We start from the raw sequence: 20,216 nt of genomic DNA, 5'->3' as shown, positions 1-20,216 counted from the left end.
CAAAACAAAACAGGGCACTAAGAGAGAATAACAGGGAGGGGATCTAATTTGGATGGAATATGGAACCTGACTTGAAGCATAAGGGTGATAGTCAGGTGAGAAGAATGTTCCAGGCAAAGAATAGCAGGTGTGAAGGTCCTCAAAAGAGCCAGGTCCAGTCTAGGACTGCAGCCTTGTGACAAGTGCACATGCCGGGGTGACGGGGCTGCTAGGGCCCATGTCAGAGGCCTGCTAGGTAACAATAGAGATTTGGGGCTCTTTCTGAAGGGCTGTGGGACCCAGTAAGAGTGTTGAAATAGGGACCACAAGTCATCTGATTTTCATTGGTAAAAGCTCTCTGTGACCACTGTGTGAAATGGGGCCTCTGCTGTGTTGGGACATTCATTTGTGTGTCTTGAATTCCAGAGTCTGGGGAGAGTTGGGCAGTGTCCTGCCCCTGGAGTACCTGCTATGCACATGGTCTGGCCCGGGCCTATGATCATCCATCACTCTTCCCTTCCCCACCCCCAGGTGCTCTCATTTGCCTGACGCATAGGGCTCCTGCTTGGCAGCAGTCACCCTCAGGCGCTGACAGGGCCTCTGCCCTGTGAGGTCTGGGCTTCCATTTAAAAGCATTGATTTTACTCACCATTTTTATCCTCAGAGCTGGTGTGGGTAGAAAATGATTTCATCAGCTGTGGAGTTCTGAAGGGACCCTTAGCTGTCAGGTGACCCAGTACCTCTGATTGTGAATGGCTGTAGGTAGGCCTGGAAAATGCTGAATGTGATATTTCTTTGACTTGTCTCATTGCATTCTGAAGCCTCAGTAAAAGGTGCTTTGGGAGATATGGACCCTGATTCTGGAGTAACTGGAAGGGTGGTTCTGCAGTGGCCTAGGTGTCCACAGGCTGTGATCACTGGCATTCTAGCAGTAGCCTTCGTTCACTATCTTTACTTCCATTTCAGGAAAATACCGAGCAGCAGATGAAGAAAAAATTAGCCCACCTCCTCACCTAACGTGTGAGAGTTTCCCTCATGCTGTGGACCACATTCTGCAGAATCTACTGTGAACCATTGTGTGAATCAGAAGCAACTTGAAACGCAGCTTTTCATCGCCTGGAATGAATCCCTTACCAACTCAGCGCCAGCACAGGCAGACACAGCCCCCAGCGCTGAGATGTGTAACCCTCTTGTATTGTGCACTAATTAGAAAGAAAGGTATTGAATACAGCTAGCCACTAAGCCTTGCTTATCTCTTTTGTTGTATTTTGTAAAAGAAGATGAGACCTGAAGAAAGGGAAAGCTGAGATTTTATGCCATTCCTTTTAAAATATTCATCAGATTAGGCAGGGCTGGGAGGGAGAAGCTACTGCAGGGAGTCGAGTTCTCGGCTGTCTCCTCACTGGTAAATTGGAAGGGTGGGTTCAGATTGTGAATGAAGTTGAAAGATGCATTACGCTATAGTTTTAATATTCAGTTCAGCTGTGAAACCCATCAGAAGTGCCAAGTGGAGTACAAGTCAGAAGAAGCAAAATAAATTGTCCTTTAGCCCAAGTGATTGAATGAATTTGCTTTAACGGATGTTGAAAACTAGATTATCTGCAGTATTATTCCCAGCACGGATGACTTCTTTTTCTCTTCATTAGCCAGAGATGACTAATTTAAATTTAGAACCTGATTTTAATTTAAAATAATATTTCCATTAATAACCTATTCATTGCAGATACCTATTATACTGTGTAACAGTTGTTTTGGAAATTTTATGTAAAATTAAAACTATCAGTATTTTACAGATGTTTTAATTAGACATTGTTATTAACAGGAACAGTGCAGAAACTAAAATAAAGCCTTTAATGTCTTATAGACCATGCATTTTTGAAGTTAGTGTCCACAAGGGTCCTATTTACTGTACATTTGCAAGATTTCATTATTTTTGCCTCTGACACTATGGGAAAAATCTTTTAGAAGCTATTGGGACAGATTCGGGCTTTTATGTACTTGGTTACTACAGCTGTAAAATGAAATCGCGTCTGGTAGCATGGATTATTCTTCTCATGTTAAACCCACCAAAATGAAGGGGACTAAATAGGTAATGATTTTCCTAGTGCATTTGCATACTGTGATAATCCTGGGCCTTTGCAATTGTTTTACAGGACTCTTGGGCATTGAATTATTAGCATGTAATTGTACATCATTGTAGTGTTCACCTTATTGAAGCACACACTGATGTTAATGAGCTTTGGGTTTTGATTCTTGTTTAGATATCAGCTTGGTCTTAGATGGGAGGGAGCAAAGCTGAATAAATGGCAGCTCCTCTCCTCCTCTCCTTTTGGTAGTTTGGTGATCACTCTTCTTGTTTTGCAGATGCCCCAACTTGGTACCTAAACATCCTAGAGATAGATGTGACAGGACCACCATCCCGGATCGAAAGATGACTGAGTGGCAGAGAGTATAGATTTGGGAGCCTAACCAGTACGTAACTAGTTCTGTAATCCTGGGCAAGTGATCTAGCCTCGCATGCCTCCTTTCCCTGATCTGTAAAAATGGAGATAACGATCATGTCCACTACATAGTAGGCTTGTTGTGAGGGTTAAATTCATGTTCATACATTAGGTACTTAGAATAGAATCAAGCAAATGCTAGATATTGGTAGTGGTGGTGGTGGTGGTGGTGGTGATGTAGCAGTAGTATCCACAATGTTAATGTGGAAAGGATTGGTGGAATTCCTCTATAGTTCCTTCAATGGGGAAAGTCTTCCTGAGAGTTTAAAAAAAGAAAGAAAGACGTTCTGTTACATTTCAGTTCCCTGGGAGCACAGCTGCACTCAGAGAAGCTCAGTGTGCAGGTAGAGTGCTGCTTGGTGCCTGGTGCAGGGGCTGCATTAAACTTTGGCCTATCATCTGGGCACCTGGATCAGTGATTGTTTGCTAGTTGCTCTGTGTTACATGCCAGACTAGGAAATAAGCATGTAAGAAAAGGAGTTAGCCTGGAGGACCCTTACTCATGGAGGAGCTAAGGGGAACACACAGACATAAATACTCCATTCATCCTCTGTGATGTCATCCTGACTGCAGGATGGAGAAAGGCATTCCCACCTTCGAGCCGCGTAGCACTTACTAGATTACACTTAGGTCTTCACGCATCTCTTGTCCCCACCAGACAGGGCTGTGGCTCATTTTTTAAAAAAAATATCTGCTACACACAGGCACTCAGATGGCTACTGAACCAATACAAAGCTAGCTGTAAATATTACAGGAATTTAACGTTAGAAGGTATAGCTGTGGGGAGGGAGAATAAAATAAGATTCATTTTAGACTTGTTGCCATAGGGGAAGCCCCCTTAGACACTTGGAAATAATGGATCCAGTGCTCTGGAGACAGGTTAGAGCCAAAGCAAAGAGGTAGGCATCACTGATGGCCAGGAATTAAATAGAGTGGCAGGAAGGGTGAGATCACTTGAGCATAACATCCACCCAAGAGAAATGGCTTCTCTACTTTGCTTCATTCTGGTTTGGCCCCGTGGGCCATTACCATCTCAGTTTGATATTTTATTGATTTAGCAAACATTATATAGGGCTCACTAACCACCTGTCCACAGGTGCATGAGGATAAATAAAAATCTTGGTTTAGATCCAGGTTAGTATAAATTTTCCCAGCTCAGCTGGTTGGTCTGTCTTGGGCCTCATGAAGCAGATTTTTCAGCCCTCCCATGTAAAAGGCTATCTTGTGGTACTTACCATAGGGACAATATTTGCATCAGGTTTACTATAGTTCTGTCCTGGGCTCAGAATAAGGACTAAGTGACATCTTAGAACTAGAAAGGGTATTAGAGAACACCCATTGTCAGGAGATGGTTATTGAATATCTGCTGTGAGCCAGGTCCTTGCTAGGGGTGGAGGAGGACGAAGCCCTAGGCCAGTGAAGGAGACACGTGCTTGTTGCACCTTTACTCACACCTCCAGAATCTGCTAGTTTTGCATAGCTCTACTACCATTTTACCTCTGTCAGAGCCAATTGTAATGTCTAGGAAAGGAAAGGGAGCTCACCCTAAGCAACAGTTCCATCAAACACCTGTAACTGTGGATGTCAGAAGTTTCCTCACCCTTAATTTCACATTTAAATATTACAGTAGCATGTTGGACAGGTGAGTAAAAAACACAGGTTGTGTTCGATTGGTTTTGGATCAGTCGTTCCTGTAATATGAAACTGAAGTCTTTGGGTACCTATAATAGACAACCAGAGCAAGGCACCTAAGCATCAGAAATGATCATAATTTAAACTATGTATCTGTTAAAATCAAACAATTTGAATACCTTACTTTTTTCAGTGCGTACTCTCATGTCATACACATCTCAACACCTGTTTGTTTCACTAGCTGTTGTGCCTGAGAAGATCAAACTATTAAATGCCCACTGTGCGTAAAGCACTAAGGAAGAGAGAGCAGAATGTAGCTCCCACTATATTGTTAAGGCATATCTTCTAGTTGGGAAATCAATGCATATAAAAATAGATCTAACAGTGCAAAGGGCACTGGCAAGTTCAAGGGGTTGTATAAGTCCTGTCAGAGAGGAGGTCATGTGCAGTGAGCTAAGTGCTTTGGCCAGTGCAAAATGTTTCATTCATTCAATAGCAGCGTAAAAAGTATCACAACCATGGTGTTAACATTTGAGTAAGGTATGCAGATGAAACATACAACAGAGATATTGATAAAGTGATGAAGATGACTAAAGCCAGTAAGAGTGAGGGGATTATTTTATTTTATAATTAATGTTATTATTTTACAATATACAAAATAGATCTATAACCAGATTGTAAATATAAAATAATTAGTCATTTACATGCAATAAACATTAATATTTCAAGAAAAACTATCCTAATAAAGAGGGAATATGCAAATTGACCATCACTCCATCATAAAGATGGTGGTGCCCAGTCCCATCTTCCCCGCCAGAGTCCCCCAGTCCTGGGACAGCTTGCCTGCTGCTGGAGTCCCCCAGTCCTTTCAGTCCCACTGGCGGTGAGCAGGCAAGTGGCCCTGCAGACAGCAGGGCCTGCTTGCCCATAGCTGCGGTGTCAAGCAGGCAGGCCTGCGCAGAGAGCAGAGAACCACGGGAGCAGGCCTAAGCCTTCAGTAGGACATCCCCTGAGGGCTCCTGGATTGGAGAAGGTGCAGGTTGGGCTGAGGGACCGCCCCCCCCCATGCACGAATTTCATGCACCAGGCCTCTAGTTTTAAATATAATATTACATGCAATAAACATTAATATTTCAAAAAAAAAAGATTTTAATATTACCAAAACTGTACTAACATCACAAAAATAGGAAATATTAAAAACCTGCAAATAACAGGATTACTTCTATTATATTCTAAACTGTTTTTTTCCTCTGGCTCTATTTTTCTTCATCAGTTTATGTTGTTCATTATATTCCACAAGTAAGTGAGATCATGTGATATTTATCTTTCTATAACTGGCTTATTTTGCTAGGCATAATGCTCTCCAGGTCCATCCATGCTGTTGCAAATGGTAATAGTTCCTTCTCTTTTACAGCAGTGTAGTATTACATTGTGTAGATGTACCAGTTTTTTAATTCATTCATCTGCTGATGGGCACTTGGGCTGTTTCCAAATCTTAGCTATTGTAAATTGTGCTGCTATGAACACGGGTGCATATTTCCTTTCTGATTGGTGTTTCTATTTTCTTGGGATATATTCCTAGAAGTGGGATTACTGGGTCAAATGGGAGTTCCATTTTTAGTTTTTTGAGGAAACTCCATACTGTTTTCCACAGTGACTGCACCAGTCTGCATTCCCACCAGCAGTGCACGAAGGTTCCTTTTTCTCCGAATCCTCGCCAGCACTTGTCATTTGTTGATTTGTTGATGATAGCCATTCTAACAGATATGAGACGGTATCTCATTGTTTTGATTTGCATTTCTCAGATGATTAGTGACTTTGAGCGTGTTTTCATATGTCTCTTGGCCTTCCTTATGTCCTCTTTCACAAAGTATCTATTTAGGGCCATTGCCCATTTTTTGATTGGGTTGTTTATCTTCCTTTTGTTAAGTTGTATGAGTTCCCTGTAAATTTTAGAGATTAAACCCTTATCAGAGATAACATTGGCAAATATGTTCTCCCATGCAGTGGGCTTTCTTGTTATTTTGTTGATAGTTTCTTTTGCTGTGCAGACACTTTTATTTTGATGTAGTCCCATTTGTTTATTTTCCCCTTAGATATACGTGTAAAGATATACGACACATGTCTGATATTTTGCTGCCTATGGATTCTTCTAAGAAAGAGTCTTATGGTTTCCTATCATACGTTTAAGTCCTTTATTCATTTCGAGTTTGTTTTTGTGTATGGTGTAAGTTGGTGGTCTAGTTTCATTTTTTGCCTGTATCTGTCCAATTTTTCCAACATGAGGGGGTTATTTTAGATGAGTAGGGTCAACATCTGTCAGCTAATTCAAGTGCAGATCAATTACTGGTTTTCCTTGGAAGATTGGAAGATCTGGCAAGGTTAGGTCTGAATTTCTGTATTTAGTTGGAGCTGAGTCACTATTGCCATTCAGAGAGCTTTGGCCCTTTCCACTTCCCCATAGTCCCCAACTCTTCCTTGTCTTACACCCCCCTTGCTTTACTCATGTGTTATTACATTCCAGGTTCCTAAATGAATTTGAGTTGTGACCTCTGCTTTAGAAGAAAATACCACATGTTGGCTTAGTTTACATTTTCTTCCTTCAATTAACCGTCCAACCTCCTGTCCCTATAAACTCAGATGTGCTTTTAATCTACTTTAAAAAAATAATCATAGATTCTATAAACATAGTGGATTAATCATATATGTTAGGTGGTCTCTTTCAAAGCCTTACTAAAGAGGAAAGGAAGAAAGAATATATAAATCCAGGAAGACAACCTGCAAGAGAACAGTAGAAGAGATATCAGTGGATGAGAGGGTGTGAGAATTTGGAAGACGGTAAGTGAATGCAGTGTTGATAATTTAAATCAGCTCAAAGAACCAAAATTTATTCTGAAGAACCACCTCAAAAACTCAAGGCTGGGAGGTACTAGGTAGAGAGGAAGTGGGGTGTGAGGCAGGATTGAGAGCAAGGAATTATTTGAAAGCTGGTAAACAAAATGGAGCCCTAGACCCTGTCCACCCTGAGAGCCAGATAAGTACTCCCAGCCTAAGCAGGAGAATAGAGGTTTATTTTCTGAAAAAGTGAAACCATGAAAGTTAAGGCCTTGGGGACAGTGGGTGTGGTAGTGGGTCAGGGTGAGACGATGCAGGGCTGACAATGGAAATTAGACACGTGTCCACTTATACTACAGGGGTCCTTGGTTCCCTTCCCCTTGAAAATTTGTCTGGTATTTGGCCATTTGGAAAATAATACTGATAGATAACTGACCGATCTGAGGATGTGTTGCCAAAAAAAAAAAAAAGATATTTAGAAAACAAAGCAAATGGAGGGAAAGGGCAGTTATTAATTCCAGGTAAGACAAAAAAGAAACTGTAATCCTGATTCACCAAAAAGGAAACTGTAATCCTGATTCACTAGTTGGCTGTGAATACCGATTATTGAGTTAACCTAACATCATAACATGACCATTTGGGATGATAAGGAAAGACATACTTGTGTGGTAGGAACAGGGCAGAGGGATGAAAAAACTACATTTAATTTCATCCAAAGCAGGAAGTCATTTTAATATAGAAACCGTCTTTTAAAAAAGAACTCACCAAAATAAAAGCATGACCTGAAAACGCATAATTATTTGGAGACAATCTTTGCAAGGGAGAAAGGAGAGAAGGATTAAATATGTGATTGAATGAGGTTGGAAGTATTACAAGATGAACTTGGAGATTCTTAAAAGGAATAGAGGAAGGACGTGGAGATGTGTTCAGTACACAGTGGGCTGTATGTGGGGTTCTGGAAGTGGAAGAAGATTGGGTGTCTTTACTGTGAGGGATGGCAAAACCACACTTAACCCTGAGAGGAGTCAGGAATGGTCAGTACGCTAAAAGGGCCCAAGTATGGTTACAAAGGATGTCCACAAGAGTGTCTCCTGCCCCTTTATCTGTTCACTGTTAGCTACACATACAGTGCAAACTTACCTACTTTCCAACCACAGCAAGTTAATAATAGAGGTTCCAGCTAATTGGGATTTTATGAAATCAGAAAGGACAGTAGTAGCCACAAGCAAATGGACTAACAGCTACAAGAAATGTCAGCTGGCAGCCTGACCAAGGAAATGACCCAAAAGCACAGGAAGCAGATGTTGGAAATTGAACAGTTAGCAGCCTGTGGCCATTTAGTTCAGAGACCTATGCATCAGGTATCACTAGTGCAGCATAGGGTAATAACTAATGATGAAGTATTTTTTAGCATATCCTATGGTAAAATATCTTATTTACTTTGAATTTGTTACATAAGGTATATTTTAAATTTGACTACAGTTTCCCATGACTGCATTTTAAGAGGCATTTGAGAATATTCTACTCAAAATAATGTCCCCACTCATGCTTTGTTTTTGCTTAAAAGGGTAAACAAAGTCCTTTGGGATATTTACCTATCCAAAATGTCCCATTTATTGCAAGTTTTTCTTTGGAGGAAGAGCCTGTCTTGCAGGGATGATGAAAACAAGGCAAGGAAAAGATGGTGACTTACTGTAGATAAGTTCTAGTTGGGGGTGGGGATGGTGTTACTTAGTGGAAGCCTTCAGAATTTATCAGGAGTTGAAAGTGGATGTTTCTCAAATGTGGGTTTCTGAGGGAGATGCTTCTAGCTGTTCCTGACCCATATGGAGAGGTGGAGGAGCCTAAGAGCAGGGAGACTGGGGATGACTGTTCTAGATGCTCAGATACTCCAGCCGAAACTTTGGATCCAGTGAGGTGCTGTGTAATGGAAAGAGACAGGATGCGCACACAGTGAAGAGTCAAAAGATGTTATTAGGAGTCAGAACTCAAAATGTTCAAACTGGTAGCTAGTGGTGGTGATGTGCTAGTCACCACTGCTGTTACCTCTAGACTCCAAGCAGCGGTCTCTAGAGATGGAGTGACATTTCTGAGTGAGGCCTACTCTGATAGGGGTGTGCTGCTGATAAAACTGGTTGAGGTCAGAAGTACCGAGAGCTGATGAAATTCAGAATATTGTCAAAAGAAATAGACCCTACATTTCCTTTCCTGCTCCCATCCTTATCCACCCTTGAACTATCAGCAGGTCAGATGGTCTATCAAGCTTAGCTTCCAATTGGCTCCCCATCTCAGAACCACCCCATGCATTCCAACACACTTTTCCTAACTACATTTTTCTTTCCATCAAAATGAAAATCCCAGTCACAAATGAGGAACATGGCAACAAATTGTTCGTCAAAATTTTACAGAGTTTAATTGTAAGAAAAGTTTCCATTGTATGACCTGATAGCACATCTGACTGTAATTGAAATCTTTAATATTTTGCTGACATCAATTATGAAAAATTAATGAAAATATCTCATTTCCAAAGCAATACAGTTGTCCAAATTAATTCAGTCTTCAAGAATGATTTTTCTCCCTTCTTATTCCAATCATTATGTTCTTCCACTTACACTAATAAACCAGAAGGCCTCTGTGGGTGTCTTTGTGGCCAGGTCAAGGTCAATGTGATTTCAAACAGATTCAAACTCACTTTGCCAGGCTGAGTATCTCTGAGTCAGATTCTTTGCTGAAGGCTTGGTGTGAGCTAACACATCCAAAAAGTCAGCAGTGGTCACTATGCCCAGCTGGATCCCAGGTAAATCGCTGCTCTCTAGATAAAAACAACAGTAACAGCATAACAATCGACCTTATGGTGATCAATGCTCTTGAAATGCTAATAGACCTTCTTTCAAGACAATGCATAATGCAACATTCTTAATGGTTAATGCAGAAAAGTCAACACTAAAGAGGGCTCAGATGAAAATTCTTTAATGTACAACTCAGCCCATGAAGTCCAGACAAAAATATGTGATTTAAATGTATCATCAAAGTTTTATTTAATATTTATATAGTGCCGCAGTGGATCCAGCCCAACATCACCGTGTGCCAGAGAAATAAAAGCCCGAGCCCTAAGGAGTTTTATCATCTGGGGCAAAGTGGATCCAAAACAGAACACCGGAGGAGAAAGGAGTTGAGTGCAGGAAAGAGAAGACCAAGAATGTGTGCAAGAGTCAAGAGCCCCCAAGAACAGGCACAAGGCTCCACCTGCTGGTGAAAGTTGGATTTTTAAACACAGATTTCCCTCCCAGAACACCTTTGCTGTGATCCCAGCTTTACCTGACTGGTGATCTTCAAGTGCATTGAAGATCTTCCTCACGGGCCGCATAGCTGCTTCCCTGCAGACCAGCTTAATGTCTGAGCCTGAGTAGCCCTCGGTCTCCTGAAAGAGCCACAAACCAGCCATTGGTCAGCAGGCAGAATGTTGGTGGTAATCACATCCTTCTGGTCAGGACCTCAGGACCCAGTATATCAGAGCCCCTGTTTAGATTCTGTATCTGCCCCACACAGACACTGTACAAAGATTCCCAGATAGACAATGCTTGGGGAAAGAGAGGTCTCTAACATGTTTGAATAACCTAAGAAGCTGGGCAACAACTTCCTAATTCCCCTCCAAATATATGTTGTAAGATGCTGGTGAAGGACTAGACCACCCCTGTTAGTCTAATGGGGCCCTTGTGCCAAATCCAAGGATGATAAAATTTAAGTAGACATTTTTGTTCTTGCAAATAAGACCATAAGCTGCCTTAGAGAAACCTCAATGAACATCAAGTTCAAGTGTCCACTCAGAGAAGGCAATGATAGTGATAAAGAAGGCAACAGATATGCATCTAGAGCTTTTGGATTTGTAGAAGACTTTTCATTTAATCGTCACAGTAATCCTTTGTGGCATATCTGTTACCCACCTTATAGATGAAAAGGCTGAGGCTCAGAGAATAAGTGACTCCCCTGAGGTCACACAGATAGTAAGCAGCTGACAGGGCAAGGATTTGACTACAGGTTCTCCAAGTCGAAACCCTGTGCTATTTTTGCTAGATCATATTGCTTCTCCCTGCTTGAATATTTCCGAGTGACAAAGAGCTCATTCTTTCATGAAGAAGAGGCCCATTGCATTGTTGGGGAGCTTGGATGGTTTCTAAGTGACTCAAGGAAGAGGCTCCGAGCAGCTCATGAGAAGACCCTGCCGAGAAGACTGTCACATGGTGGCTGCTTGGCCTACCGATGCCTTTCCAGGGCAGCTTACCTGGCTCAGCGTGCCGTACTCCAGCTCTGTGTGCAGCTCCAGCGCTCTGCTCTTGCTCACAGGGGGCAGCCAGTGGTAGATCATGGCTTTCCTGGCCTCCTGGCTGGGGAGGTCAACCAGAATCCTCTTCTCCAGGCGGCGTAACATGGCACAGTCCAGTTCCCTGAAATCATGTCAGAAACGAAGGAACTGGTTGGGGCTGTGAACTCACTTCCTAAGCAACAAGTACAGCTTAAGAACAATTTTGCTCTGTAGGAAGCGATTCTGCATGTTAACTCCCCCTCTACATCTATGCCTGAATGGATAGGACAACTACTTTATGTTGTTTGCTTAAAAAAAAGAAAAGAAAATACATCCTTTAAAAAAAACTCATGTAAAGGAAGTAATTTTAAGTGACTTGATTTGGGGGGAGATAATCACTAACAACCAAACAAGGAGCATTTCCATTACAGTCATAACATGAATTATTCAATCTGATCCCTCCAGTGAGTAAATTATTCCTGACAATAACGTGGACACTCTGGGAAGCACATTAATTCTTCCAAAACTCTCCTATATTCTGGAGCGAATGACTATCTCATGCCATTGCTCTGGTGAACGCAGCGAGCAAACGCTCCTTCCAGGATGCCCAATGCAAATGTGGCCCTTTGACACACTCACTCGTGCTCCTTCCAAAACAGGCCAGATTTACACAATTTTGCATCTGCAGGCCATTTCCCTAAATTTCTTAATATAAATTTTTCAAACAAATAGAAAAGTAGAATAAAACAATGAATATCCATGTACCTACCATCTTGATTCAACAACAGTTAACATTTTGCCATACCCTGCTTCATGTCAATTTAACTAAATTATTTCAAAGTAAATTACATCATGAAATCCCACCCCTAAATGCTTCTGCTGGCAGTGTCCCCTCTCCCCCTGACAAGGACATTTTCTTACATAGCTACAATGCTATTAGGACACCTGACAGAATTAACATTGATGGCATAATATGTCTAATGCTCATTCCTTATTAAAATTTTGCCATTCATGCCAAAAATACCTTTCATAGTTTTTTCAACCAAAATCCAATCAAGGATCATGTAGTACATATTGTTATATCTCCTAAATCTCAATGTAGACCAGTCTCCTTGCCCTGGCCCCTTTTTGAAAAGTTAAGGCTAGTTGTTGAATGTTCCACATTCTGGATTGACTTGATGTTTTCCTCATGGTATCATGTTCCTGGTTCCTCTATCCCAGTGGTAGGCAAACTGCGGCTCGTGAGCCACATGTGGCTCTTAAGAGTGTGGCTCTTCCACAAAATACCACATGCGGGCGCGCACGTACAGTGCGATTGAAACTTCGTGGCCCATGCACAGAAGTTGGTTTTCGGCTCTCAAAAGAAATTTCAATCGTTGTACTGTTGATATTTGGCTCTGTTGACTAATGAGTTTGCCGACCACTGCTCTATCCCCTATTCTCTAAGATGGAAGTCACACCTAAAAGCTGTTTAGAATCAGGATAAAGATTTTTGACAAGTATGTTTATTATGTTTGGATCCGCATGCTGGCTTATCTCACTATTAGTTATGTGGTGTTTGAATAGTGGGATCATCTGTTGATAGCATATCTGTCCATTGTAATGGAAGCCTCTTTGCAAATAGTAAGTATTCTATGTACAATACTTTGGCACTATGTGAATACTCCTTTCAACTAGTGGTTTTAGCATCTCTTAATGGTCTTCAAATCAATTATTGCAAGAGAGTGCTACAAAATGGTGGTTTCAAAATTTTTTATTCTAAATGTATTATTTGGAATTATTATTTAATGTAGAGCTTTCTCTCATTCACTGGGGCTCTTGAATTACCCTGAATTGTCATTCCTATTATCAACAGGACATTTTGAGTATAAGTCTGTGAACACTTTATATAGAAATTAGGAAATGCCTATGTGTTGGTCCAGCTTAACCATTAATGAAGACTAACAATGAAAGCATCATCACCAGATATTTCTTATTCATAAAGATACTGAGAATCTCCAAAGCATCCTCCCATTTTTCTGTCATTCTAAATCTATGTCATGATATTTCCTTTTAAACTGAAAAACAAAAATACCTTTCCAGGGAACATATCTGAATTCTAAATTGGAGTGACCAGATTTCTTCAAAGATTGTCTTTCCTTTCCCTGTTATTCTTCCAATCCTGAGCTGAGAAGCCATAGTCCAGGGGTGTCTTACCAGCAATAACAGTTACCTATTTCTTTATCAGCCTCGCCCTGTTGAAATTCATCTCACATCAGAGGCTCAGCCACATCTTCCCCTGTACAACCATTCCCCCTCTCAAGACCAACATTCATACTCAAGGCACAGGGTCAAGAAACTTCACAGAACTCTAAGAGATCATTTTTTCATATTTGAATATTAATAAAAGATAATGCTTAAATAACACTGGTTTTAGCTTTCTATAGATATTTAATTCTCATGACAACCCTATGAGGTAGGTACTATTGTCATCTCCATTTCAAGATGAGGAAACTGAGGCACAGAGGTCAGAAAGCTAGTGAGTAGTGGCACTGGATTTGAACCTAAAGAGTGAGACTCTGGAGCCTGTGCCTCAGTCACTGCTGTCACCACAGTCACTGCGAGGAGACTCCCAAGTCACATGATGGTGAAATCCCAGAGCCCCAAGAACAAAGAGAGGATCAGAAGAGCTTCCAGAGAGAAAAATGCAGGTTACATACAAAGGATTAAGAATAAGACTTCTCATCAGTAGCATGAGATAGTAAAAGAAAAGAAAATAATGCCTTCAAAATTCTGAGGAGAAATCTTGATCAAACCATTAATTTAGTTGGTAGATAGAATAAAGGTATTTTCAACAATCAAAGCCTATCATAATTTACCTCCCATATGCCCTTTATCAGGAAAGTACTGAAGGACCAAAGGGAGAGAGTAAACCAAACCAAAGGCCACATGGGATCCAAGAAACGGATGGTGTGACACAAAGAGAGGGAGCTTTCCAGGAGGATGAGGTGAGGTCCCAGGTTCTCCCCTACACACTGGGTGAAGAGGAAACCAGTTCAGATTAGAGTTGGTAAGAAGGCTCTAGAGGACATGTCTCCAAGAACATGAAGCTGGTGGAATACCTGGGTGATTTAGGCAGCAGAGAAATGTGGCTGAGTTAGTGGGAGGGGAAGGTGAGGTGAGTAGGGGGAGGAAAGGAGAGAGGGCAGGGGGAGGTCTTCTATTAGACAAAAGAAATAAACTCACATTTTAGGAATTAGTTCAGTTCAGCAATATTAACTACCTGTCAAGTGTATTGTCACTGCTAAGTCTCCAACTACAGAAATGAGTAAGATAAACTCCTGCTTATTTATACTAATAAAAGGGTAATATGCTAATTAGACCAGATGTCTTCCGAACATTCTTCTGGACAAAGCCATGATGGCGGGGCCGAGGCAGAGGCGTTTAGGGGCCATCAGGCCAGCAGGGGAGGGCAGTTAGGGGGCGATCAGGCCAGCAGGCAGAGGCAGTTAGGGGCAATCAGGCTGGCAGGGGAGGGCAGTTAGGGGGCGATCAGGCCAGCAGGCAGAGGCGGTTAGGGGCGATCAGGCCAGCAGGCAGAGGTGGTTAGGGGCGATCAGGCTGGCAGGGGAGAGCAGTTAGGGGCATCAGGCAGGCAAGCAAAGTGGTTAGGGGTGATCAGGCAGGCAGGCAGGTAGGGGTTAGGAGCCAGTGGTCCCAGATTGCGAGAGGGATGTCCGACTGCCAGTTTAGTGGGATTGGGCTTAAACTGGCAGTCGGACATCCCCTGAGGGATCCTGGATTGGAGAGGGTGCAGGTCGGGCTGAGGGGACCTCTCCTCTTCCCCCCATCCCCCATGCACAAATTCGTGCACCAGGCCTCTAGTAAGTAAATAAAGGCGATAACAGGGAGGTTTTGGTCTTAAAGTGAAGGAATGTTGGTCCCATAAACTTCAAAGATAAAATAAGACTTGAGATCATCAGGCTGAAAACCAGGAAGGAAGAGTGAAGAAAAAAGGGCAGAGCTGGGGTGATCAGAAGCTGCCATGTTTCTTCCAAGGCCTTTTCTTGGACCTAGGAGGCTGCCCCTCCTGAAAAGGCAGGGTCTGTAGAGGCACCTTCTTCTTGGACTCCCCACTCCTTCCAGAGTGATTTCATGCAGAAGGAGGTGGGAAAACAATCCCTCACTATAGATGTCGGTATTGATCAGCTAATGCCCTAAAGCAAGAGATTTACCTCAAAACTGCCTGTGGGCACCAAATAAGTGCAACTCTCTGACAGCTGGGCCTGATGAATGCACTTTTAATGACATCAATAATAATATAACCATACAAGGGAGGAAACAGAGGACAAATGGAATGTACCCAGGAATTATTCTTTATGCCAATATATTTATAAGAAAAAATTTAACTTGTGGCAACCAGAAAACACTCCTTTTAGCTCATACACTTTGATTTTGACTAGTTATTCTGTCCTCATGTCTTCTTTATTTTAGTTATCTGGTACTTCCATCACCTCAAAGGTCAAAAGCAGCCAGTGAATAATACTTTAAACAACAACAACAACAATAATAATAATAATAATAATAATAATAATAATAAAGCAGCCAGTGAGAGTGGCATGTGAGATACAGAGAAGGTTCACAGACTTCAGAGCCTGGCCACTGAACCTGTGCCCATGGCTATACACAAGGTAGCAAAGCCCACTGGCACCTGGACAGTTTACATGGGCTCCAGGGCCTTGCATCTGAGCACTTGGGCTCCTGCACCAAACCTTCTGGAGCCTTCCTCAGCCCCTTGGTTTGTCTCCCTGTTAAACCATGTGGCTCCTGGGGCAGAGATCATTCCAAATTTTATAGAATTTGGAAACCAAACATAATTCTAGTTTGTTCATTCAATAGTTCAAACATATTCAGTTCAAAGTTTATCTCAGCATGATCAGAGAAAGGCAAAGTTTTGTAAGCAAAGTCTTTGCAGTATATCCATACCAACATGAAGTGAGTGGTCGTGGCAATCCTTGAGGAGCAGGTTAAGGAATTGCATTCTTTGGTAGATGATGGGGAGCTGATGGATAAAGCATTGAAGGTTACCTTGTCTCCCACAGTGAGCCCTGCATAAGCTAACTCCTACCTGCATTTCCTACTGGGGTCAGCTCCTCCCTGGAGCCCAGGGGATGCATGGAGTTAATGGTGGAAAGAACTGGGTTATGTCTGCTGAGCTCTGCAATCACACGTATACACTTCTACAGAAATATGCCACAGAGGGGTGAATTCATATGGGAAGAAGTGGTTTATTTAGGTACGTTTCTTCCCATTCCCAGAGCAGTAACCTCTTTGATTTCATGCTGTCTTCTAAATATTAGGAATTAGGGTGTGTGTGTTTTTAATCCAGAATTTGGTCATACCAGGTGTCTACTTTTTAAGAGAGACAGTGAAATCTCTAAAAAAACATCTATACCTTTTGATATAGTAATTCTACTTCTAGAAATCTGTTCTAAAATAATAACCAGATTTTTGTCAGATTTTGTTTCAAAAAAGTTTGTTTCAGTGTTATTTATAATAGAGAAAAGTTGGGAACATCATATACACTGAGTGGCCTAATTATTATTATCTCTGAACACATAATAATTTGGCCACTCTAATAAAAGAGTGATATGCTAATTGACTGTACCTTCGCTATGCCCAAGCCAATCAGGGCACTATGCAAATTAATCCAGCAAAGATGGCGGCCCCCACGCACTGCCCTGCCCCCCATTGCGCGAATCCCGCCACCTGCTCCTCCCGCCACCCTATCGGCCGCCGCTGAGGGGGGACCGATCAGACCAGTGGGAGGTGCGGGCAGCGGGACTCGGGGCGGCAGATTGGGCCGGCGGGAGGTGTGGGTGGCGGGACTCGCGAGTCCTGCCCCCACACCTCTCCTGCTCCGATGGGCGGGTGGCCAGAGCCAAGGCCTGGGTCCCCAGTGCCAGAGGAAAACTGGTGCCAGCAGCCAGGTGAAGGAAGGTCTATTGCACAAATCTTCATGCAAAGGCCCTCTAATATACATATTAGAGGCCTGGTGCATGAATTCATGCATGGGTGGGGTCTGGCCAGGGGGAGGGTACATGGGCGGTTGGCCGGCCTGCCTGCCAGTCGAACCCCTGGTCGAGGGGACAATTTGCATATTAGCCTTTTATTATATGGGATATACACTGAGTGGCCAGATTATTATGCGTTCAGAGATCATAATAATCTGGCCACTCAGTGAATGTTCAACAGGAAAGAAATGATTAACTAAATTGTGGTATATTCACAAGTGGGAATTTTGGGCAGCCATTACAAAATTCAATTTTCAAGGATTATTTAATGACATTGGAAATGTTCTTACTATAATGTTAAGTAATGAAAGCAGGACACTAGTGGGAATACAAAATGTACAACCTCTATAGAGGGAAATTTGGCAATCTCTACTATAATTTTATGCACATTAACCCTTTGACCCAACAATTCTACTTCCAAGAACCTACCACAAAGATACACTGGCAAATACACAAAGTGATATATGCACACCATTACTCATGGCAGCACTATTTGTAAGAGCAAAAGAGTAGGAATAACATAAATGCCTATCATTAGGTGATTGGGATAGATTACCGTATGCATTAAATGGCACATATGCAGCTAAAAAGAAAGTAAGGAAGAATTTCCTGTGTTTATTTGGCAAGATCTCCAGAATATTTTATTAAGAAAAAAATCAAGATACAAAAAAACATGTTTCCTTTTGTGTAAGTAAACAAAGTTCAGTTATTTTATGGCATTCTTTTAAAAATCCTTGAGTTTAATTGTGGAGCATGTGGCAACTTATATCTATACAATGTCTATCATTGCTCATTGGTTACCACTGGAGGTTGCTAGGACACCAACTCATGACTCTAAAAATCAAAGAGAGCCTTAGCCGGTTTGGCTCAGTGGATAGAGCGTCGGCCTGCAGACTGAAGGGTCCCGGGTTCAATTCCAGGCAAGGGCACATGCCAAGGTTGCGGGCTCAATTCCCAGTAGGGAGCATGCAAGAAGCAGCCGGTCAATGATTCTCTCTTATCATTGATGTTTCTCTCTCTCTCTCTCCCTTCCTCTCTGAAATCAATAAAATATATATACATATTTTTAAAAAGCTTTAAAAATCAAAGCAAAAGAATCCTGCTTTTCTAGTATGAACTATATTTCAGGGTAACCAAATAACCCTATTAGATGAGAGAAAGTTTATTATAGAGAATAATCATAGCTATCTATCAGAAGGAACAATAGAATCGCACCCCTAGTGAAATAAGTGATGTAAGCAAAGGTCATCAATGGATGCTAAAACCATTGATGGGAACTGTACAGCTGAATCCACTGATCCATCTTGGCATCACCCAAAGCTGGACAACATGACATTATCTCTAGATGGAATTCAATATGATATACACAGTATCACCTATAAAGTATGTTTGCCAAAATTTTATATTGATCCTGAATCTAATCAATCTAACTTTTAGTCTAGAGTAATTATAGGGGTAAGAAAAAGAACCTAAATACTATCATGAGAATACAATGAGTCAAATTCAGAAAGTTTAGACATCTTACATGACAATCTCCCTGGCAGTCAAGTCAATGGCAAATTCAAGGAGGGGAAAGGAGGTTCTATCTGTTCAAGATTAAAAGAGACGTAAGAGAACAACCAATTACAAAATGAAAGCCTTGTTTGGATATCAGTTTAGTAAATGAATGATAAAAAACATTTTTAGAACAATGTGGGAAATCTGAATATAAACTGAGTATTAGGTAATATTAAGGAATTAATATTAATTTTGTTAAGGGTGATAATGGCATTGTGGTAATGTAAGAAACTGTCTTTATTTTTTAAAGATGTATACTGGAGTATATATGTGATAAATAACAATCTGGGATGTAATTTAAGGTATTCACCAAACACAGTGGGGTAGGAATAGATGAAATCATTGGGCAGGATTGCTGGTTACTAAAACTAGGCAACAGTGGATTCATTGTGCTTTTTTGTCTTCTTTAGTGTTTGGAATTTTTCATAATAAAACTTTTTTTAGACCCTGGCAATGCTCAAGGATATATGGATTAGAATATATTGGTTCCAAGATATGGTAAAACAAAACAATCCTATATCATAAAAGGGTAATATGCAAATGACCAGAACAACCTCTCGACCAGTCACTATGAGGCGCACTGACCACCTCTTGGTTCCTCCTCCCAGCTGGCAGGCTCCAAACAGGGAACTGGGGATGGGTGGCGGGGGATGCAGGCGATGCCAGACCAAGGCCCCCACCCTGCTGGTTGCCCCCCACACACAGAGGTGACCTGCGGCAGGGGCGGAGCCAGTGAGCAGGCAGGAACGGCCAACCTCTCAGTCCCTCCCCGCTCCAGTCTGCAGGCCCCCCCCCCCCCATGATCACCCGATTGTGAACGGGGAACTGGGGGTGGGTGGCAGCAGGGGGCGGGGCTGGCTGCTGGCAGCTGGGGAAGATGGCCCTGATCTCAGGCCAGGCCTAGGGACCATAACCGTGCACGAATTTCATGCGCCGGGCCTGTAGTCTGATATAAAAGAATCGAGGCTTAAAAGCATGTATGTATTTAACCATTCGATATGTTGAGGGGCAATTCTTTCAGAAAAGCCCTTCTTTAATTTGAATTTTGATTGTTAGCAGCTCCTCTTCCTCCTCTTTCACCTTCTCCTTCTCCTTCCGCCCTCTGAACCATCTTACTTGGGGCTTACCAAAAACTGATCAGCTTAGGGGAATGGCGGCAGCACAATAACTTCCTCAACAGAGTCCTAGGTGTCACTGGGAGTGGAGGACTCTGTTCCTCTAGAAAATGTGTAGGTCTCCCTGGGGGCATAGACCTTCCAAGAACCATGCATGAAGTTACTGTTTTCACACAACATAAAGTGTTATGATCAACCACGTTTCAAATGGATGAAGAAACAGAGATTCTTTCTCTGAAGG

The 20,216-nt window shown here is 42.1% G+C and overlaps 2 protein-coding genes across 3 annotated transcripts in view; one reads left to right on the top strand and one right to left on the bottom strand.

Moving 5' to 3' along the window:
- HDHD2 (haloacid dehalogenase like hydrolase domain containing 2) overlaps positions 1 to 1,832 on the top strand; it is a 28,927-nt gene extending 27,095 nt beyond the window's left edge. Inside the window, exon 7 of the mRNA XM_008148262.3 lies at positions 946 to 1,832. Coding sequence (XP_008146484.1) covers positions 946 to 1,049 — 104 coding nt within the window. The 3' untranslated portion in view covers positions 1,050 to 1,832. The remainder of the gene's footprint in view (positions 1 to 945) is intronic.
- Positions 1,833 to 9,348: 7,516 nt separating this feature from the next.
- The window catches only part of KATNAL2 (katanin catalytic subunit A1 like 2), a 119,715-nt gene continuing 108,847 nt past the window's right edge, over positions 9,349 to 20,216 (bottom strand). For both annotated transcript variants that reach the window (XM_054724401.1, XM_054724402.1), the window contains 3 exons: positions 11,230 to 11,392; positions 10,266 to 10,368; positions 9,349 to 9,759 (listed from right to left, as the gene is read on the bottom strand). In XM_054724401.1, coding sequence (XP_054580376.1) covers positions 9,620 to 9,759; positions 10,266 to 10,368; positions 11,230 to 11,392 — 406 coding nt within the window. In that variant the 3' untranslated portion in view covers positions 9,349 to 9,619. The remainder of the gene's footprint in view (positions 9,760 to 10,265; positions 10,369 to 11,229; positions 11,393 to 20,216) is intronic.

This window comes from Eptesicus fuscus, chromosome 12 (genome assembly GCF_027574615.1).
Source record: "Eptesicus fuscus isolate TK198812 chromosome 12, DD_ASM_mEF_20220401, whole genome shotgun sequence".
Taxonomy (NCBI): Eukaryota; Metazoa; Chordata; class Mammalia; order Chiroptera; family Vespertilionidae; genus Eptesicus; species Eptesicus fuscus.
This window is presented reverse-complemented; position numbering and strand designations above follow the sequence as displayed.